This window comes from Falco punctatus (assembly GCF_963210335.1).
Source record: "Falco punctatus genome assembly, chromosome: 2".
Taxonomy (NCBI): domain Eukaryota; kingdom Metazoa; phylum Chordata; class Aves; order Falconiformes; family Falconidae; genus Falco; species Falco punctatus.
In genome coordinates, this window is record NC_137581.1 from 19,787,894 (window position 1) to 19,810,746 (window position 22,853).

General features: G+C 39.7%; 1 protein-coding gene across 21 annotated transcripts in view; it reads left to right on the forward strand.

Annotated features, from left to right (window-relative positions):
• Window positions 1-22,853, forward strand: part of ZMYM2 (zinc finger MYM-type containing 2) — a 117,421-nt gene that overhangs the window by 25,739 nt on the left and 68,829 nt on the right. For 6 of the 21 annotated variants that reach the window (XR_013926346.1, XR_013926347.1, XM_080377227.1 and 3 more), the window contains exons 2-5: window positions 944-1,001; window positions 20,222-20,336; window positions 21,628-22,129; window positions 22,385-22,478. Coding sequence is in view for 18 of the 21 variants with exons in the window: in XM_080377227.1 (XP_080233353.1) it covers window positions 21,638-22,129; window positions 22,385-22,478 (586 nt within the window). In the remaining 3 variants the exon portion in view is untranslated. Of the gene's footprint in view, window positions 1-10; window positions 159-247; window positions 624-943; window positions 1,002-1,412; window positions 1,506-3,521; window positions 3,637-20,221; window positions 20,337-21,627; window positions 22,479-22,853 lie in introns of those variants that run through there. The other 15 variants (XR_013926348.1, XM_080377224.1, XM_080377220.1 and 12 more) reach the window with 12 other exon arrangements.

A 22,853-nucleotide genomic window follows, 5' to 3' on the forward strand; every position in this document is an offset into this window, starting at 1 on the left:
TGCCCCCAGGGCGGGGATGGGAGAGCAGCCGCCGTACCTCTGAGCTACCCGGGTGAAGTACCCCACGGTGTTGTCGCCGCCGCGCCGCCACCGCTCGCGGCGACGGGGACGCGGGCGGCAGCGGCGACAGTCCCGCGGGTAACCATCGTGGCCCGGAGGTGGGCGATGGGGGTAAATGGGGGGCGCCCGGGGGCGGCCCTGAGGGGGGACGGGGGCATTTGGGGGAAGGGCCGGGTCTGTTTTAGCGCCTCCTATTTTAACTCCCTCCCTCCCTTCCCCGCCGGGCCCTCGGCTGTTGTTCTGCCCCGGTGTCTCCCCCACCCACCGCCCTCGCCCCCCCCTTCCCGCCCCCCCCCGCGGGTGCCTCCCTCCCCTGCGCGGCGCTCCGCGGATCCTGCCGCCGTCGCTGCTCCCCTCCCGTATTGTTTGGCTGGGTCTCTCTAATGGCGGACAGGAGGCGGCAGTGCTGCTGGCCGACTGCAGGGGGGCAAACCCGAGACCGGGGGCAACTGCCGCGGGAGCGTGTGGGGGGCCGAGGCGCTCGCAGGGCGCAGAGGCGCCGGTGCTGAGGGCCCCGCGACCCCCCGGGGCGCCGGTTCAGGGCCCCTTAGGCAAGTTAGCAGGTAATATTCGCTCCCGCTGTGGGTGCACTCGCGCGGAGAAGCCCCCGGTGCAGCTGCGCCCGGGGCCGCTCCTTGTCGTCGTCGTGTCCCCCCCACCCCCCGCCTCCTTCAGCGGGGACAGACGGCGTGGGAGTGCTCGAGGGGTACCCCGCCGCCCCCGGGGAGGGCAGTATGTATTTATTTATTTATTGAAGGGTTGGGATTAGAGGGAAGTGGTGGGTGATGCAGGCGGTACCTGCCCTGGCGAGGCGAAGGACACGCTGCTCGGGGGCGCTGCCTGATCCTCGCTGCCCCTTGTTAACCCCGTGTCTTTCCCTTAGGCTCCAGCCCAGTTTGGTGCAGCCTTGGCAGAGACCAACAAGGAGAGGGAGCTCCATTGTGAGTGCTATTTATGTATCCATTTCTGCCTCTGCTAGACCTGCTTCGAGAGGGCTTGACCCACCCCCCAATATTCTTCGGGGGCAGGGGTAGAAGGAGGGGCTTCCAGGCTTGGGTGGGGAAATTCCTGGGTCCAGCAGCTGCTGCCCTGGGGCGAAGCCCCAGTAATGGCTGTGAGGCGGCTCCTCCTCGGGGTGGGCGCTGCTGCTGCAGACATCGCTCCTGCAATACCAACTCCGGCAAGCAGGCAAGCAGACGACGGGTTGCTGCCGCTGCTCACGTTACCCGGCTCGGGAGGGAGGGGGAGGGCATATTTCGGGTGCCCTCTAGAGTTTTAGAGCGTGTATTAAAATCCGTGACGAGACACCTTTAGCCATCTTTTAATTTTTTTTCCCCCTCCTCTTTCTCCAGTCCTGTGCCCTGCATATCTTGAAGCTAAGAAGAAGAATGAGAGGTTTAAAATAACACAGCAATTTGTGGAGCGTACGCCAGTGTCCTCTCTTTGTGAGTTGAGATTGGTTCTTTACGCCCGCAGATTAGCTTGGGTGATTTTGTTGGTCGCCATTGGCAGTTTATGTGCCTTGGTGGGGTTTCTGAGCCATCTGTTTTGCCCCTTCCCCAAAAAGTTGGAGGTTACTGGGGAAACCCACAGCTTCTTAACAGTGGGCGTTTTTGGTGTTTCACCTGTGTGGGATTTTCAGAGCAGGTTGTGATCTCTATTGGGTGTTGATCTCAGCTAAAGAGGCAGATTACCGGACCCATGCCGTAGGATTGGGGTGTAATTTGACTCTGGCTTGTGCCCCTTTTAACGACAGGGGTTTTCTTTTCCTGCACGGGGGATTCTGAAATCGCGGAGTAGTGCATCGAAGGAGAAAGTAAGGCGGTGTGCGCATGGGGAGAGGTTTAGGGGCTCTTGAGTTCGGATGCGGCCGCCGTCCGCGGGCTGTCGCCGCTAGAGGCCGCCGCGGAAAGCGCAGCCGGCCCCGGCAGGTCGGGTGGGTAATGTGCAGCCGGAGAACAAAACAAAAAGGCAGTGCCTGTCTTGCGCTTTGGGTTCTTCACTTGGCTACAGGGTTCAGGTATTGTAGTCTTCCCCACCACTTATATCTTGAAACATTTTTTCCCCCCTCCCTTACCATATTTCATAGTAGATTTCCCAGATTTGCATAGCTTGCAACTTTCTTTGTCACTTTTTGGTGGCTTACATATACAAAGAAGAAGTGGTTCTCTGCAAAACCTTGGGAGGAAGGCGTCAAATTTGGATTTATTCTGAGCTGCTAAAATTACCGACCTCATTAAAGACACTAAGAGTTTCAATGGCCTGTTATCGTTATTAAAGTGGTCTGTCCTAAACCTTGACTTACTACTGTAATTTTTAAATTTTAATTGTAATTTTTTGACTCGTGCCATGTCTTGAATGTAAGGCAACCATCTGATTTTACTTCCGATTCATTATTCATTCCCGTCTAATGGCTATTCTGCTTTTTCTGATGCTTCTTCATGTTAAAAAAGTTACTCTTAAGAGCAATCAAGGCAAATAATGCTTTGGAAGGGGGAAAGCTGTTGTGTTGGAAGGGAGTGAAAAAGGATGTTGTGTACTGGAGCTGGTTTGAAAAAAAATATTGCAGCTTTATGTGACTGCCTATGAAAAGATGAGAATACTGCCAAGAACAGCTGTATAGCTAAGATTCAGTAAACCTCAATAAGCAGTTGCCAGCTGGTTTGTGAATTACACTAACATCTTGCACAAAAGCATCCTGGTAGATGGCACATTGTCCTCCTCCAATTATAGTGGTGGTGGTACAGTCTTTTCTTTAGCACAGGGCTGGAGGTAAAAAGTGTATCTATGGCACGTGGTAGGCCATGCTGTTGTGTGAGGGAGTGTATTTAGTGCTCACTGCTGCAAAGTCGGCTCCAGGAACCAAACTCCTCCGCCACGGTTTGTGAAATGAAGACGATGATGGGATGTTATTAGGTAGTTAACTAAATAACATGTTTTAAGAAAAGACTCTTAATTGGAGTATCTAATAAATTTGCTTTGTATTTATGTTATTAATCCTCTTTGACCCCAAATATATGATCACATTCTGCTGTTGCTTACCCTGGGATAATATACTAAGAGGGATTTGCATTAGCAAGTATGTACAAATGCCAGTGAAAAAGTGAAAGCAAATTTCTTTGTTGTCTTCTACAGAGCTTGTTCAAGTATACAGAGGGATGTGGAACCAAAATCAATACAACTTCTCAGATTTTTTTCTGGCTTTTTTTTTTCTTGTTGGTTGTTAGTGTGTTTTCATCCAGCAGCATTATGAACAGTCTTGCATTGCTACAGTAGCTTTCATTTTGGTTTCAAGGACTAAATACAGAATTACTGAAGTTCTATCATTTTGTGTCAGAGTTTGCAACCAATTTATATACCCTGCAACAAAAGCAGAATAAGGAGTTCTGTGAAGAATTTATATCAAGTATAGTTGCCAGTGGAAAATCCATGGTTCATGGGTAACTGTTTCTTTTTTCCAGGAGACCGGTACATCACAAATAACAATGAACCTAAGCTAGCTGTGGAAAGGGATTGAGATTTGAAGTTCAGAAGAGTTCGAAAGACTAGTAAGCTGTCCTTCCTGAGAAGTTTGAGGTAGTGCTTGCCTTATGAGGCTCCTAAGGCCCTGTATGTTACAGGAGTTTTGTTGTCTGCTGGAATTCTTGAGTTTAACTCAACAGCTGAAAGTGCCTTTTTCGCAACTTCTTTTTACCTTTGTTTTAGTGATTTAATTCTGCTAGGTGAATGCTCCAGGAGGATAACTGGGTTTCTGAGACATTAGAGTTTGGAGGAAACTTAGCTTTTCTTCCATACTTGTAGCCTGCCCCACATGTTGCTGCCAAATATGGCTGGCAGTAGATGCTGACTTGGTATATGAATGATCTGCTTGATTTAGATGTTAGTATTAAAATTCTTCATTTGGACAAAGATTTATAAGTTTATCAGGTAGTGTTTTGTACTTACAAGAGAAATTTAAGGTAGTTGGGAGCAGTGTGAGACTTCTGGAATGCAGTTGCGTGCTATGTCCTCTTCAGTTAACACTTTGACTATATTGATTTTATATCATAGTTTTTCAGCTGCATGATGGCTTCCAGCTCCTCCTCTTCGTTGCCTATGCTGTGTGCACTGGTATAGATGCACTTCAGTTGGGCTGTTGAGCCTGACGCCTGTTTTTGGGGAAAAGCCCTAATTCCTATGTGACTGTTACGAGGTGCTTCTGTGGTTTCTAATGCATCAGCAAGCCTTGTGTCTGTGCTGTAGTGTGGATCTCCATCTGTTAATCCCACTGAGATGGCTAAGGAACATTCATTGCTGCTCTGGTTGGCTTGGTTGAATATGAGGTGGCATTGTTCCCAGGTGGCCAAGAAGGCCAGTAGTGTCCTGGTTTGTATCAGAAATTGTGTGGCCAGCAGCACTAGGGAAGCGATACTCGGCACTGGTGAGGCTGTGCCTTGAACACTGTGTTCGTTCTTGGGCCCATCGCTGCAAGAAAGACATAAAGGTGCTGGAGCATGTCCTAAGGAGAGCAGTGAAGCTGGTGAAGGGTTTAGAGAGCAAGTCCTATGAGGAGCGGCTGAGGGAACCGGGGTTGCTTGGTCTGTAGAAAAGGAGGCTTAGGGGAGACCTTATCACTATCTACAGCTGCCTGAAAGGAGGTTGTGGCAAGGTGGATGTTGATGTCTTCTCCCATGTGATAAGTGATAGGATGAGAGGAAATGGCCACCAACTGTGTCAGGAGAGCTTTCTGTTGGATGTTAGGAAAACATTCTTCACTGAAAGGGTGGTTAAGGATTACAACAGGCTGCCCAGGGAAGTGCTTGAGTCACCATCCCTCAAGGTATTTAAAAGATGTCTAGATGTGGTGCTTAGGGATGTGGTTTAGTGGTGGATTTACTTGGTAGAGTTAGGTTAATGGTTGAACTCGATGATCATAAGGGTATTTTCCAACCCAAATGATTCTGTGATTTCAATGCCACTTATTTATACTTCAGTTGTTTCGGCAGTTTAAGGCTTTTGTCTTCTGTGAGCTTCCAGAAATTATAAATTTTAAGACAAAACCTGTATTTAAACTCTGTGCCACTAGACTTTAATAGGATTCACGCACACATACAAAAAGTTTTGATTGTATTGATTGTGTGTCTGTAAGGATGAGAACATCAGTGGTTGCAATAATGAGATCAACGACTGTCCTTTATAGACAGATTAGATCGTAACTGTCCACTGAGGGATTCTCATGCTTTCATCTGAGGTAGCTCATGGATTGGACATGTCAATGATGAAAGTTGTTTTCTTACTCCAGTTTGCTATTGAAACAAATTATTTCAATCAGTGGTTATAATTCATAGGACAAATTCTGGTTTTAGTAGTGCAACATAAATAAAATTAACAGAGATTATTAATTCTTGTGAGGTTAACAGTGATGTGATTGCCACCAATGTGTTTTTCAAACTGCTCTGTGTTTGGAGGGTATTTACGCTTTTGAAGTTTGTCCTAATGCTTAAGCACTCCATCTTTGTATGTGGTTCCCAAGTTTTTTGGAGCTGCCTTCACCATAGCTTCCTTCTCTGCCCCCTCATCACTGAGACAAGGGTGCAGAAGCAAGTGTTTAGTGTTCCGAGCAGAGTAGCTGCAGTAATGGTTTGACATGTACTTGGTATTACCAGTGCTTTCCCCAACCACACTGTCAGTAGCACAAGGGGATTGTGGTGTGTTTTTCATTTGCTTTGTTTGTCTGAGATGAGACTACTCAATCATGCATTGCTGTTGCGCAGAAGGAATAGTTTTAGGTGTCTAAAATACTTAACACTTAGGTAAAGTGAAGCAGTAATATACTAAAATAAATGAATTAAGCACTCTGTACTTAACTGTATGTGAAGGTTCATAAACTTTTTCCTTAACTCTTACAAGAGTGTAGGAATCATTCAGTTTGTATCTCTCTAACTTCTAAAAGCCATAATACCTAAATTTGTGCACCTAGTGCTGTACAAAAGTCTATCAAGGCATAGTCCCTACTCATCAGTTGTAATACTTTCTGACACATGCTAAGCAGGATGTCATCTTAATTCCGCCTTTCCCCCTGTTTAATAGATTGTGCAAAGTAACGATGTACACTTGGTTGCACAGTCTGTTAACTGATAGGACAACAACTGCTTAGACACTTGATCCATAGCTTGCCAATCTAACTCTTGGGCGGCCAGCAAAGTAAGTGGATAATTAGGAGGTGACAGTGGCATTATGGAAGTGTTGGTATTGGTTTCTGCATGAAGTTTCCTCAGTTCTTTTGTGAAAGATGGCATTGGAAGAAGATGGTTGAATTGGGCATAACCCATAGAATAACTGTGCACGGTTTCCTAATTTAGGACTGTTATGGCTTGTGGTCACTCTTAACCTGTTTGTTTTCCTCCTGCAGACATTTGTTGGAAGCATATTGGCATCTTGTGTTCCTTTAGGCTCTTTCGTGCAATATAACCATACTGAACTTTAAACAAAAGCCCACTCACGAATGCAGCCATCTCTCTCTCTCTTTTTTTTTTTTTTTAATTTCTTATTGGTCCTCTTGGAAATTTAACCTTGGTGAAAACCTTACTTTGTTCTGGAATTCCTTTTGGTCAGATCCCTGTAAGACCTCTCCAGTTTGGCATTTACCCCTAGTACTACATCAAATTTCTCTAAAAGTTATTTTGTTAATCTCATTCATAAACCCAGCTATCATCTCATGTGAGTGACCTTCAAATCTCTCTCTTCTAGACTTGCTGCCTTCTATACCAGTTAAATTTCTGTGTGCTTATGACTTCTCTTTGTGGATGCCTGGCCTTGAGCTCAGACTACTATTGCAAAGGCAATCCTTCCTCCCCAAAAGGAAACCTCTCAGTGCTGTCTGCCACTTGTGGACAGCATTGTCATGACATCTTTCGTTTGAGCCTGTAATCTAGCCTTGTTTTGAACACAGTACATGCTACTCTTCTACAGACTGCAGATTCCTTCCACATATTAAGCTGTCTTTTAGTTGTTATTAAATTGTTTGTTACTTAGTTGTGTTAGTAAATCACATGACTAAATCTCATACCTTGCCTTTGATCTCTGTATTTTGTGGTAAAGTTTTCCTTATGGTTGTGGTAAAAATGATCCTGCTCTGTTTATAATGGATTCAGAATCCTGAACAAGAGTGCTTTCCTTGCCTTCTGCTTTGGCTGTCTGGTTTTTTTGCATCTTACATTTCATGGTTGTAAAAGTAACGGGTTACTTGCCTTTAATTTGAAATTGGGGTTTAGCTGTGAAGGATTTGACCTATGTTTTTTTGCATTGTTGATGAGATTTTAAGTGCTGTTTATAAAGTGAGATCACGGGCAGTTAAACAGTTGTTCATTCTCCTGTGATGCTCCTCATGCTTGGAGAAGTTCCCTGTGTGCACCCTTTAAAGCAGTTGCAAGCTAGGTAATGCAGAAGAAGCTAACTTTAGGAAACAAAGCCTACCAAAACCAAGACCAAACCACCACATTTCCTGTCACTCTGGGACTCGGAACACACCATCCTTCGAACAAGAACTAAATCTAACTGTTGTTTATGGTAGTGCTTTTTCCTTGCATTATCCTTTTTGGCTCTCTCCATCTGTTGTCCCTTATGTTTAGGTTGTTTGCTCTGAACAGTCTTACTCTGTGTTTGTACAGTGGCTAGCATAATGGGGTCTGCAACTTTGGCTCCTAGGAGCCTGTGATAAGAGTTGTGATGTATCTGGGTGTGGTATTAGTGTTATTTTAAATTTTTATTTTTTAACATATGTGTGTGTGGAAAGGGGAACAAGATCTAGTATTCTGTTATACCTGAAATAACATCATTTTGTTTGAGTAAGAATGAATGATTAATATACCAACCTGTATACATTTAAGAATTCTTCCTAAGCTCGAAGAATTTACCAGACAACTTTTGAATTAAAAGCTAGTGTTTCTGTGTGCATGGGTTTGGGGGTTTTTTTCTTTGTTTTGTTTTGCCTTGTGGTGGTGGTTGTGTTACTTTTGGAAAATGGTCATTCAGAAGGTGAAGTTTTGTTCTGGTAGTGAGGATATATCAAGCTGTAGCCCTATATAATATATAATGAGGCACTATATATAATATAGTGCCTCATTAAAGAAGCCAAGTAGCATGTAGAAAGGCTAGGTAAGAATTTCTCTATCATACATCTAACAAAAAAATACTTGCAATTTAGAAGTGACTGAAAATGGAAAGCGCAACAGGAGTTGGTTGGCTGTTTTTTACCAGGCATCAATGTTGGACGTATCTTGGAATTGTTGCCCTTTTTACTGTGTTTGGCCATCATTATGTATACTTCTAGCCAAAGAATTAACAAATAGAAATATTGAGATGGTCTAATACTGTGTATAGTATAGCAATTATGATCTGAACTAAGGCCAGCATTTATTAATAATTAAAAAGAATTGGAGAGTTTGGGGAAGACCTACAAGAATGACTTAAGGAGTGGAAAACTTGCTATTAACAGACTTAAGAAATGCAGTTGATTCCTCAGTTAAAAGAGAATAGGTTAGGGTGTGACTTAATCCTGGTCTAGGAGACTGTGTGCCCAATAAAGTATTAGATAACAGGGTGCTTTTCCTGCCTCCCCAATGTTAAAGGCTTAATTTCTGAGTGCTGACTATTACTTGAGCAATACAAATTCAGATGGGCAACAGTGTGTAACCGTTAAGCAGGTAGGATAACTAAGAGTTGGGTTAACTAAAAGTTGAAATACTTTATTGAAGCATTGCTTTCTTCTTTGTAGGCAAAAGTTTAAAGATTATTTGAAAAGCTTCCCACCCACTAGCAATGTTAAATAGATTTTTTGTTTTAAGGCTTGGAGTACATTTTATGTTCTGCAGGTGTTTATCCCAGTTGCAGATTTGGACCTAAAAGACAATATTGGCTTAGAACAAATGCTATATATATATATATATATATTTCATGGGGTTAAATTTGAATAAGCATATAGGCTTGGTTGCATAATGTTTAAACCAGCCTCACTTAGGGTTGTCGTTGTCCTCTATTCTTTGTACCAACACTGGCCTTTTCTATTTCTTGTCTTGGGAGTCAGTGTAGCTCCATGAATCATCACAATGACATTTTTATTGGGGGGGACTGCGTAGGTGTGGCTGTTTGCTCTGGTCTTTGTATTTTAGCTTTCTACCATGTTAGCCTCTATGATGGACTGACTGGCTGTTAGGACCCACAAACAGGGAGAAAGAGTTGTGCTGGAGAAAGTGGGAGAGAGGAGTGGGAATTCAAAACCACAGTAGTCCTTTCCTAGACTGGGTGTGCTTTATTGTTGTGGAACTGCAGCAAATACAATATGCATCTTACTGTTTAAAAATAAAGCCACCTTTTACTTTTTAACGCTGATTCAATAAGCTGGAGTCTTAACTGCATAACGTAACTTGCAGCCAGCCAGCAGGTGCAGCTGTGAAAACCTATCATACTTGTCTTGCTGACTGCATCCATTCTTGCCTTGGATCCCATATTCCGTCAGCCTTACCTCAGCATATAACTTGAACTATTTTGTGGTTGTTTTTTCTTTTGTTTCACTTCCTTTTTTTATTTCATTTTGTTTATGATGGTAAGATTTTCTTTCCTTTGTTACACTTTAGCTTCATTGGCTGTTTACTTGGCCACAGTATACGCGGGTTTCCCTTCTATATGTAGCATAGTATTCACGTAGTCTCTTAAATTTGGTGTTCCTTGTTCTGAATTACTAGATGCATTGCACGTTAATCACTGCAGGTAAATTGTGTTGAAGAAGCTTGTGCATACTGGGCCAAAATATCAGGTTGTTAGCTTGGGTATTTTTCAGGGATGAAAAATTTGTTTGAGACTACTAACTGATGTTAGTTATTGTTAAAGGCAAGGAAAATGGTCTGTCTACAAACTTCTTACTCATTTAAAAATGATGGCATGACAGTTTTCCCTCTTTCTAAGCACATGCAAAAGTGAAAATAAAGGATTTTAAAAACAGTAGTAAAAAAGATTTGTGTGATCAGGCACTGGGAATTTGGGTGTGCCATTAGGCATGACGGTTACTGGTTACCCATGCAGTTAATTGTTTCGTGGGATGCATGTATACTAATGCAGACTGCATGCTAGTTAGAAATAAAAATTTAAAAAATCCCGATGAACTAAGAGGAAGGACTAATGAAGAATAACATTAAAAGTCCTTGTTGACAAGTAGTAAAGTGTCTTTGTTTCCAGAATGTATGGGGATAGTACAGGCTGGGCATGGATGGGATGGAAAGCAGCTTTGAGTAGTCCTGGCAAACAGCAAGTTGAAGATGAATAATGCAGCCTTGCAGCAGTGAAAGCAGACAGCATACTGGGCTGCATTAAGCAATACTGTAGCCAGCGGTTTGAGGGAAGTGGTTGTTCCCCACTGTTTGATACTTGGGAGACCATTAGTGTTTAGTCCAGTTTTGGGTAGAACCTGTTATAATAAAGATACTGCTACACTGGAGTGAGCCCAGTGGAGGGCCACCAGCTTCAAGGGCTGGAGCATATAACAAGGAAGGAAAAGCTGAGAGGAATGGGTGTCTTCAGTCTAAATAGAAGGCTGGAGGGACATGTTACTGCTGTCTTCAACTAATTAATGGGAAAGTATAGAGGAGATGAAGCCAGGCTCTTCTCAGAGATGCACACTGATAGATTGGCAGGTAATGGGTGTAAGTTGCAACAAGGGAAGTTCTGAATAGCTAAGATAATCAAACACTGGAAGCGGGTGTCCAAAGGCTGGGAAACCCATGTCCCTGTAGATATTCAAAGTTCTGTTGGATATAACCCTAACAACCTGACTTAACTTCAAAGACAGGTCTAATTTTTAAGTTATCACTGCTTTAAGCTGTGGTGGAATTGATAAGGTGATACCCAGAGGTCCCTTACAACATCAGTTCTATTAAATTTGCAGTGTTTAAGCTAAGTCTGATACCATTTAGTGACCAGGAAGATGCTCTCCATTGATATGCAGTGCTTTACTGTAGTTAATTTGAAGAAAACTAATACAAAAAATAAGAACTTGTGCTGTTTGGGTAAAATTATTAATAAAATGTAAATGCATGAAATACTGTTTTTAAAACTGTGTTTTTAATTTACACTTAATATACTGACGGGGAAAAAAAAGGGTGTGTGTGTATTTTACAGGAAAGACTAATGTCTTAAAAGAATTAGCATTACTGTAGTTAATAAATTGGTCTGTTTCTGAACATGTAGTGTTGTACAGGATGCATGAGATCTAGTAGACCTCATCCTCTCACACTTAAGAGTTCCTGTTTCTGGTTTTTTTCAGATTTGATTGGTTTATATGTGATTAACTGTATCCCCAGTTTCTTGTAATTCTACAAATTCAAAAATTACCTGCTACTTCTGTATATTGGGTGCCTATAGATTAGTATAGTCACTATAATCATGATACAGTTGTATCAAAAGTATAGCCAATGCAACTATACGTCTTACGAAAGACAGAGAAATAGAGTATTTGCTTAGTTACAGAGCCTTTTCTCATTAGTATCTATACTAAATTTGTAGCATTTGCTGTAATACATCTGTTAACAGAGTGCTTCCGACCATGCTTCCTACAACCTGTAATAAATGCTGTTTTAAAGAGATTATTTTGTGTATTACTATCTCAATTTACTTTCTTGAATGCTGGCAAAAGCTAGGGACTTCATAGATTGGAATTCTCAATTGATCTTCATTGGTCCCTGTGGTGCCAGAGTAAGGCATGTTTTTGAAATGTGTGCTGTGACCTATGACGCTTATCTGTGGCCTGTATTCCACTGCCCAGTCCAGACATCTAAATAATTTTACTATTCTCAGATCTGTTTCTGATCTAGCCATTCAGTATGTATTTTTTTCCTAATAAAAGTTACTTTTTTAAAAGTTAAGATACCTCAAATGACAATTTGGCCTCTTTGAATGCTGTGTTGAGGCCACTTTCTACTATTCCTTCTTATTTTTCAGTATTTTACTTGCCCTTTTCCTATTTTCCTATCTTTAGCATAATGATTCTCTGCTCTTACTGTACTGCTCCCTTTCCACTTAGGTCATCTTTCAAGTCTGTTGCTGTGGTCTAGTGTTACCTCCTTTCCTGGAAATAGATATGCATTTGGATATAAGTAATAGAAAAGCATTTAGATTTAACTTCTTCTGTGGCTCCTTTTGGTTGTTTGTCTTGTTTCACCTTTCTATTCCACTTATAATAAAGGATATCCTTAAGCAGCATGTTGCTGCTTGAGTAGTAGAGAGATAAAATGTACTGTCGACCACATTACATATAATGGCTTTTAAGGCTAGCAGTGGAGCTATGTTCTTGCTGATCAGCACCTTTTCATGATGAAACAGCCATAAAATATATTTTAAGTGTGTGTATAAGGGGGAGATACATGTCAGTATGGCTACCCTAAAACTTACATGTCAACATTGTGATTTTGATTTGCCATGAATTGCTATGCCAAGTGCTGCTTATTCCCCTATGAGTAATCTTGAAAATGGTAAGTGCTTGGTGTGGATATGCTTGCATTCAAGATTGACCCTGCACAGAATCAAGTTTGTGTTTGGTCGTGAATTTTGATTCTTTTCATGCATACAGGGGAGCAATTCTTGGCACTAGTTGAGTAGGAAGACTCAAGGAAGAGGCTGTATTAAGTAAAGGTATTCAAATGTGCCTGGAAGCATCAGTTAGAAACCAGATGTCAGCATTCACATGTAACACTGGTGGCTGCAGTGCAGTTAAGATGTAGAAGTTTGCATGTTTTCAGTAAGCTTTAGTTTGTGTGTAAATAGTTTATCTTCTGAATAAAACCAAAACTTCCTCAGCTGCTTCAAAGTACTTCTTTCACTATGTAGCTCTTGGCTTTTTACCGTTCTTAGATGCTGTCTTTGCTGGATTACAGGTCTTTGTGGGCATGTGCTTTTTTTACCTTAAATTTTCTGAAATTTGTGTAACAACACATTTTGAGTGTTACATAATGAATCTTGGTAAGCTAATTTCTCCAATCCATCCATGCAACTCCTGAAAATCTGAGGAAAGAATGAAATTTGAAGCAGCTGCAAATGTTCTAGAAAATAAAATTCTAGAGTTGTGTCTATGCTGAAGTAATGAGATCTCAGGCTTTTGTAATGATAGAAGGGATAGATTAGATTTGTGGACCTCAATTTAGTACCCTGTTCCTGAAAACTCTTACCTATGTTCTGATGAAACAGCAATATAAATACATTGATGGGTTAGTGTTAAATGTTATTCAGACTCTTGGTTAATATTTATAATTAACGTGTGTAGTACTTTAAGAAAGACCTTTGTTTTACTTTGATGTTGTGAATACTTGTGCTTGAGTTTAGCTTGAAGTATGCAAATTACGGTGAACTCGCTGGCATGATTTGTGTGTGAAGCTGGTAGAGTGATGAAATCCTTGATTCATGGAGGCCTTACATGTAGTATGTTTCGTTTGTTTTAAAGTCTTTCACATTCCAGATACCCTACTGATTGTGACAAGTGGATATACACATTTTAATACTCAGTCTGTCACTGCTTGCTTCATTATCAGTTGGCATGTGTGTTTTGGAGTGTTTTACACAGTACTTGCTGTCAGGGTAGTGCAGTTCAGTTGTGGCTTTCAGCTTGTCACTACAATCCTGTCTGCTAAAATGATCTCCACACTGAAGTTCAGAGCTGTGGCACTAACTTTGCTACATTCAGGTTCTGTACAGCACAGCTGTTAGTGTTGTCCCACAGAAATTTTTGTTTTGGGAAACTGATCTGGCTGGAAAAGACTCTAGCAGGCAAGTCTCTTGTCAGCTGGATCAACTTTTGTCTTGTTTTATGTGTGGCTGCAGAAATAGCTGTGCCACCTGATAGCATAACAAAATAAGTCTGTGGGCCTGATAGCTAAGTGGACCTTCAGAAGTGTTAAATCTTCCGTTGAAGTTGAAGATGTACGAGTTGAGAGTAAATCAGAGCCACCACATATCTGAGTCTTATCTGAGCATAAAACACTGACTGACTAGATAATCCCTCAGGAAGGATATAAAGAGGGACACCACCCACCCCACCCCCCCAAAAAAAAAACCAAAAAACCAACAAACCCACAAAAAAACCCAAAAACCAAAACCCAAACAAAACAAAAAACCACAACAAAACAACAAGCAACAACAAAACCCCAAACCCTCAAAAAAACCCAAAAAACAACCAAAACCAAAAAACCCACAACAAAAAATGCTGAATGTGTGCCGGATGACCCAGAAGGGCCCTGCAACTCCTTTTTTTTTTTTTTTTTTTTTTCCCCCTAACATAGAGTTCTAATCACATAGGTAGATGTTTGTCCATATGCAGTATATATTATTTTCTACCCAAATTGAGACTGGACTGCAGTAGCAGCATTCAGATTTATCTTCAAGCTGTTTTAAATGGCAGCCCTTTAAAAATGTTGGATTATTTCTGCTTTTCTAGCACTTTTAAGTACTTAAGGGTTGGTCTAGTTGGGCTATTAGACTGCCTCAGTTGTAGTGTTAAATTGCTACAAAAAGGTGATTTTAATTGGTTTACTTCCGCTTTTGGGATGAACTGTGGCATATGTTCAGTCAGGCACTGGGGTTCAGTTGGTGGTTTATACCCCAAGAAAGCCATGGTGTATAGGTTGCATCTGATTGCGTAGGGAATGAACATTCCTGAGTTGTAGCAAGACATTACAGCATATTGTTAAGCTAGAAAGCTTTTTGATAGCAGCATACAGTCTTTGCAATAAACTGACTTTTTGATCATCAGACTTGCAAAAAGTCTGGTGATAAAAAGTGACTTTCTGTAATAAAGAAGGATAAGAATTCTTTGGAGTAGCTGAATTAAGGAATTAAATGATGTTATGGTCAAAGAAATACCAGGGTCATGAACTGATCATTAGAACCATATAGCCTCACAGAACATGGAGGCTTGTTCACATTAGTCTTTTGCTTGATTATTTTGCCTAAATGTTGACACCCATCCTCCAACTGAAGTCAGCCTGACAGCTATAGGCCAAAATTCAAATGTTGGGTGTGTAAAGCCTCGTGAGGCTAGTGACTTTTCTTCTACATATAAAAATATTATTATTCCTCTACTAGGTTAGATTAATTGCTGTACTAAGTTAGTAGATAGTCCAGTGTCCTGTCTGCGACAGTGATGTCTAGGAACACAAATCTGGCAGTTACAGCATGATTTTTCTGCATATGTTTTCTGGTTTTTGGCAGCTGGCTGGTGTTCATGGAGTTGCTTTTGGACCACAGTGTTTAGCAGTCATCAGTGCATTTATTTTCATGTTTCCCCTAATGCTTTTTGAGCTGGGTGCATTTCTGGCCTCTGTAGCTGCCTACAGCAGCGACTGTCACAATTGAGAAAAGAAAATGTTTTCCTGTGCAATATATTATCAAAGCTACTTAATTACTTCACTGGGTGCCTTTTTGTTTTATTGTGTGGTAAGACACTAGGCATAGCTTTATATCTTTTTTTTTTTTCCCCTTGCAGATTTATCATCTTTCTCTTCCAATAAGAAGACTTTGCCTTTAGAATAAATTGTTCATGTAACTCATCTGTTTTTCTCTGAGAAGGGGGTGACCTGAACATCTCATGATAAAAAATTTACCAACATCTTGCTTTAGTGACAAATGTGTTCTGTTTTGTTCTTGATTTTTTTTTTTTATATTGTTTTTCCTCTTTGGTTGTTGGTGATGGAGTAGGTTTGATTTGAAAGAGTGTAGAGTTACAACTTGGATCTTAAACTTCCACTTTGGAGGAATTGCTACGTATGTAGTTAATCTTCTCTCCTTGTTCATTACCTTGCATTTATCACTAATGATTTTTGCCTACCATACCATCTGAGCATTCAGCACTGTGGTAGCCTTCTGTAGCTCTTTACAACCAGTTTCTGTTTCCAGCTGCTGTGAATAATTTTGTATGATTAGGAAACTGTCACTTAGGTAGTCACTGTCTCTTATGGTTGATTTATGTATGTTGACCTATATAATTTTAATTTGGAACCCCTCTGGTAACTTCTCTTTATTGTGATAACGGCAAACAACACGTGATATTTTTCTCTTTATATAATTAAAAAATCCCCAGAGAACTCTTTCTCAAATCTTTTAATATAGATAATTTCCACTGCAGTCTTCAGTGAGGAACATGTTTTAATGCCTTTTGGAAGTCTTAAGTGCTGTATACTGGTTTAATGAAGGCTGATCAACAAGTACGTGAATCCTTCAAAAGATTTCTCCAGTAGTCCTCTGAGGCATTACCTTTCCTTTGCAAAATTCATGTTAATTCTTTCCCCATACACTACTCTTGCGTATTTACTCAGTTGTACTTTCTATCAGGCTCTTCAGTGATAGAGATAGGACTGCAGTCTGTAATTATTTGGGTAATTGTTATCATTTTCTGCTTAAGTAATTGGTTACAGATACTGAAATATAAAATTTCTGACTGACTTTAGAAATCTCAAGTGAATGCCATGTTGCCTTAGTGATTTGCTCTAAAATCCTCTTCTGTTGGCACTTCGATAAGACATTTTTCCTCTGACTTGACCCCTAGAAAGAAAGCTTAGATGTGGTCTTCCCTGATCTTTTCCTTACTTGAACATCAATGCAACGAGTTTATTCCATGTTTTCTGCTGTGGTTCAGGCTTCTTGGGTACTCTTTAAGAAAATTTTACAATTGTAAAATTGGCAAGAAATGACATTTTAGACAAACCTTTGCTGTGATATAGCTCAGCAGCCTGTCTTGAAGAGGCATACCTAGCAAAAGGTAAATAACAGGGCAAACGTACTGGGGGAAGTTTTGTGTATAATTCCAACATCTTTTAGCTCAGAGACTTCCTGATCTTGTCTTTATGGGGTTTGGGGGTCTTTTTAGATTGGTTGTAGACTTCATCTGGTCAGTTTTTAAATGGCCTTCTTGCTCTCAAGAAGTTGTCCTAGCTGCTCCATTTTGTTTCTGTTAACTGCGTTCCTCACACTTAACGTTTTTCTCATTTTTTAAGTCAAATGTTGAAGTAATAAATTATTATTTTTGTTTTCTTTTTAATTCCTCTGGGAATTTAAATATGTTTTTCTTGAGTGCTGCCTGGATAATTACATCTTGAATTATGTTGTATGGTTCAGAGTTAGATCAGGAGGAGTTGGCTTTCCTACTTGCTGGTTGCAGTTGACTGAGTTGTCATTCAGTGGTGGTGTGTTTTTGTGGGCATTTTCTCTTCTCCTCCCGAATATGATATTTCTTCTAGCTTGCATATGGGCTTTAAATGCAGCACAGTACCTGTTGAGGTAAATAATTTAGTTAGGATACTGTGCTTTCCTAGCAGAAAGTGGTATTCATGCACTAGGGCAAATAAATTCCTCTCTTCTTGTTCCTGTGTTTGTACCTTAGTTAATACTGTTTACTGAATTTTGTTCATGTTTTGAAGATGGCTCATTTCTGTATTATCTCAAAAGCAGTTTTTCAGTTTTTCCTTTTTTTATTCATAGGCTTCTAACCTTTATGTGGAAGCACTTGCACATGCTGGTCCTACTTGGAATATCTGTTTCAAGCGCCTTGTGTTAGTGGAACTGTAGTTTTGGCTGGATTTTAGTGACTTCTTTTGATTTTTTTGTGACTTTTCTCCAAGTGCACATAACCACTGTGCTCTTCTGTCACCTTTATCCCAGGTGTCATTAATGGCACTTACTGTAAAGGCTTTTAAATTCCAGTTCCTGCTTTACTTAAAGTGGAGCTGTTTATTAATTTTTGGGGGGTAAACACACCCCCCATGTAAATCTTCTCAATACATGATTAATTTAAAATTTTATTTTATCATTCAGCAGTGGAGTTAAGACTTGGTCTATGGAGCGTTACCTAGCTGGCTGTCTTAAAAAGCTGTAGTATTTGCCATCCTTATAGAGAAAGGATGCATTTTGCCTTTTATTTTTTCTAGCAATTAAGCCTGAAATGTAGCTGTGGGATTGTAATTTATTTCAGCATTGAAGACTTTTATACATGAGTGATGTAGCCTAATTTAAAAGGAGGACACACAAAACCTGATTCAGGAAGGGCAGTTGTATATTGGTAGTGCATCTGTTTCCATCCAGCTGTAATTTTGGTGCCTGTGAGCTACTACGAAGCCTTGAGCTCATTCTGCAGCAGTGTTGAAACATGTATTTTCTGCAGACTTAAGTCTCACCAGTTTGTGTTCTGTTGTTTTTTCCCCAAGTCTCAACAATACATCCAGTAATCAGTCTAATCAATCTTACAGGCTTCTAGCAATGGTATTTCTATTGTTAAACATCATTCACTGCTAACAGGTGTGAGGTTTTTCACGGTTTCCAATTCTAAACCTGTACTTTTCACTCTGTATGTGGATCATTCTTTTTTTGGTAGTTTTTCATTTAGAAATACTGACCGTGATATTGCTTATGTAGTTTCTGTGTTTCTTCTGGGTACTAGTGTTTTTAGAAAACAAGCTACCTAACTTTGTAAATTTTTTGGAAAAAAAAATATTTGAGGTAGTTTTGTTGCTGAATCTTGCAGTGGTAGGAGTTGATAGTTGTGAGGAAATACACAGATTTTATTTATGACTGTGCACGAACAGTTTAGCACAAACTTCTCTTATTTTTATGTCATACCTAACAAATACAAGTCATTAAAATCTTTAAGAGCCTTTGTGGAAAAAGTAAATACATTTAGGCAAAAAGATACATGTTTTGGGTCTTACCTGCTACATATGATGTGGATGTACTGTCATACAGCCTGAGTCTGTCTTTCTGCTAAAGATCTGAAACAGGAATAGCAAAGGTTTGAGTCAGGCCTGAGGTACAGTCTTGGCATAGTCTCATTTCTTTTTTGCTCCCATCTGTTCAGGTATATTTAAAACTTTTTATAAAGCTTTATGTGTTTGTGATGCTTTTGTCCTTGTAGAGAAAGAAAATATATGGAATAAACCTGGGAAACTTTTTAAGAATCAATGAGCTGAATTAATTCTTTTCAGCAAAAGCTGAGATGTAGGAAAATCTAACTTTGAGTTATTTAGCCCTAGAGGGGAAAAAGATGATAGGTAAAAGAGAATATTGGATTAAATTAATCTTTAGTGTAACTGACTGATTTCCAAGGAGGTACAAGCCAACTGCATTGATAATACTTTTTTTTTTTTGGTAAGAAAACCTCTTTCATTCCAGTTGAATGTTACCTTTATTGCAGTTCAAATGCTATTACATAATGGCATTTGGCTGTAAGGCTAGCATAGGAAGGAATTAAAAGGTGGTCGCCTCTCTTCTAGGATTAATCTGGCTCACAGCTTTGCTGTTTGGTTGTTGTCCCATGTCCCCCTCCCTTCCCCCCCTGCAGTTAACAGACAAGAGGATGCGAATAATGTAAATGCATAGAAGAATTTTTAAGGGCTGTCCTCAAACAGTATATAATTACACAAGTTGATACTCTGTGTTTTAAAAAATGTCTGCCATGTGTGGGAAACCGAACAACTGTTCTGGTCTGGACTTTGAACATTTTCAGTCCCTTTGTGAGTGATCACATGTTAATATAAGCTATGAATGCCTAAATCTGTGCTAAGTATCACTGCAGTGTATATATACAATTTGAAAATTATTAGCAATTTAAGGTTTATATTGCGTTGAAAGCCTGATTTTTAATGCATGCTTTGTAATTTTCATATTGCTCTATCTTAATTTTACCACAGTATGTTCTGCTACAAGCATCAAGGAGGTTGAAATGCTAAAAAGCAAAGAAACATATCTGCTAAGGTTTTTTTTCTCAGTAGCTCAGTTTAGTTGAACCATTTATTTCCTTAATAGTCTATTGCAGATATACTTCTTAATTCTAATGCTTGATTACTTAATTGCAGGTATGTCTGTCTGTCTCTTACCAAACACTGTATTTTTTCCATCTATCTATAAATCATCAAACAAAGAATTCTGGAAATGTGATGTGACAGAGTGGAAAATCTCAAATAAACAGTACTGTTGCTGCTTTACACGTGGCAGCAACAGACTGACATTCTCTTTCTAGTGTTGTAGGATGATAGTGCTGAAAGTCAGGTTTGAACTTAAACTGTAAATTTAGAAGGAAGTCAGTTTAGTTGGTAGAAGAGGTTTGAGATGAAGAAACTGTTCTGAATACCTAATGTTTGTTTTACCCCTGTTTCAGAGCACAGTGCTTTTGTGGAGGGCAGCAAGTCAATACAAGACTGGTTCCTCAAAGGAAAGAAAAGTTCTTGGAGCAGCTTATTAAGGTAAACAGATTGCAGTGGATTTCTGGATGGGTAAGTATTGATGAGCAGGATATTTCTACTTCCTTTATTTACCTTCCCTTATAAAGAATTTATAAAAAAGCACAGAAAGCTACTTCTAGCCTTTCAACAAAATCTCAGTGATGTCACACATTGCTGTATACTCTAAGGCATACCCAAATTATCATGTAACTGTATTTTTCTTGTGTATATCAAGATCAATTTAACTTACCAGTTTTTAATACAGATGCTTTTTAGATAAGTCTTAAGTCCTTTACCACCAATTATACACCAGTTTGGAATTACAGGTACAGAAATAGTATATTCAGGTTGCCTTTTATAATTTTGTAAATTAATGGTAAAATTGACAATAAACAACAGATTCCCTGAACGGAACAATTACTAAAAGCAAACAAAGTCCCCAGGCAAAGTAGCTGTTGTGATGGAGCCTGAGGAAGCACTGTTTGCTCTTAAAAAGAAAAGACAGAAAGTTGTTGAAAGCTGCAGTGGAACATGAGGTAGTAAGTCAGGATGTCAAATGAGCTGCCTCTGGTAGTGGCTATAAATGAGAGGTTGTTGTGTACCTTCTGATGCTCAATAATTATCTATTATTGTTATGTGTAGTAGTTCTGTATCTCTTGCTTACTTCTGTATTTGATTTATATTGGGGCCACCTAAGGAGCTTTGGTAGTGTAGGGTTGGGGGAAAATCAGTCACATTTCAGAGTTGTTAATACGCAAAATGATGTTGCTTGGGAGTGTTTCTTTGGTTGTTGTTGGGTGTTGGTTAGTTGGTTTTCTTTGCTAGGTTGCTATGTGCATCAGTCTTTTATTGTATAAATTTATTTATATTGAAACTAACTTTTAATAGGAATGAAATTTCATAGGAATTCAAGTTTTCTTTCTGCATGTCTAACACTTGATCTTGCTTTGCAGTCTAGCAAAAGCAGAGTTACAGGATCACTGTGTGTAGATGTGAGTGGGAAGGGGACTGAGAAATCAGGATCATGTAATACATACTATGAAAAATTCTATTTCCTATGTGTGTATTGCTAAACATAATGATGTGTAGCTATTGTGTGGGAAATGTTGATGATGGCAGTACTTTTTTGCCCAGTATAGGATTAGAAAGTAAATGAATGTTAAGACATCCAAAGAAGAGCACAGAGAAACTTTGGTTTTTCTTTACATGATCTCAGGAAGAAGAAAGAGTAAAATCTGGAACTATTAATTCTGTAGTTATTTTTAAGAACAGTTACTGAAAAGTTATATCTTACTCTGAAGTTGGGTGTGTTTTTTCTTGCTTTATATTTTTCTTTAAACAGCAGATCTGGAATGGACACGAGTCCTCTGGGAGGATTAGAACTGTCTGAACATACTCCTGGTCTACTAGGGAATACCACCATGGCAACAGGTCTTGCAAATGTAGGAAATACGTTTGGAGGCCCACCAGGTTCTTTAGTATCTAGACCTAATAAATTCCAAAATTCACCTATAGAAGATGACGATGATGTAGTTTTTATTGAACCTATACAACCTCCGCAAAATTCTACATCACTGATAGCAGATCAAAGGAATGTTGTGTTTACATCATCAAAAAGTGAAGAACTGCAAGGGAATGATTGCAAAATGCTTCCTCCTCCAAAAGACTTAAATTCTCAGAAGGGGAGTATAAGTGAAACTATTATTATTGATGATGAAGAAGATGTTGAAACAAATCAAGGACAAGAGAAGAATGCTTCCAGTTTTAACGAACGAAGACTTCCAGAGTGTAAAAATAGAACCAACGATACGGAATTCTCAGCTTCCAGTTTTTCAAGAAGTAAGGTAAATTCAGGAATAGGTAATAGTGGTATAACCACAGAACCAGACTCTGAAATTCAGATTGCTAATGTTACTACATTAGAAACAGGTGCTGTGAGCTCTGGTCATTTAGAAAATGCTCAAGGGCGTGACATGAACTTAATGATTACACATGTAACGTCACTGCAGAATGCCAACTTGGGAGATGTGTCTAACGGACTGCAGTCAAGTAATTTTGGTGTTAATATGCAAACATACACCCCATCTTTGACTTCACAGACCAAGACTGGTGTAGGACCTTTCAATCCTGGTAGAATGAATGTGGCTGGAGATGTATTTCAAAATGGAGAATCTGTGACTCATCATAATCCTGGTAAGTTGCAATTCTGAACGTTTCCTTAAAAGCTGAAAATAAATAATAGAACCATTGATTAAAATATTTTTGGCAGTGGCACTGTTTGGTTTTTTAGCTTAATTCATATAGAAGATCTTGGCTCCCTTCGTCCCCATTACAACCTTATCTATGACTCTCGAATGAAATATACTCCATGATGTAATGTATCAGGTAGTGTAAATTATCCTGGTTTAACAGTTAGCAATACCTTCAGATGTTTTGAGACACAAGTATTTGTATCTAAAGCAAAGATTTCTTGGTGACTTAAGTGTACTGGTTTAATTGACGCAAATAAATGTTAGTGTATATATGTAACTTTTGTACTTTTTTTGAACTTTTTAATGGAGTTCTATG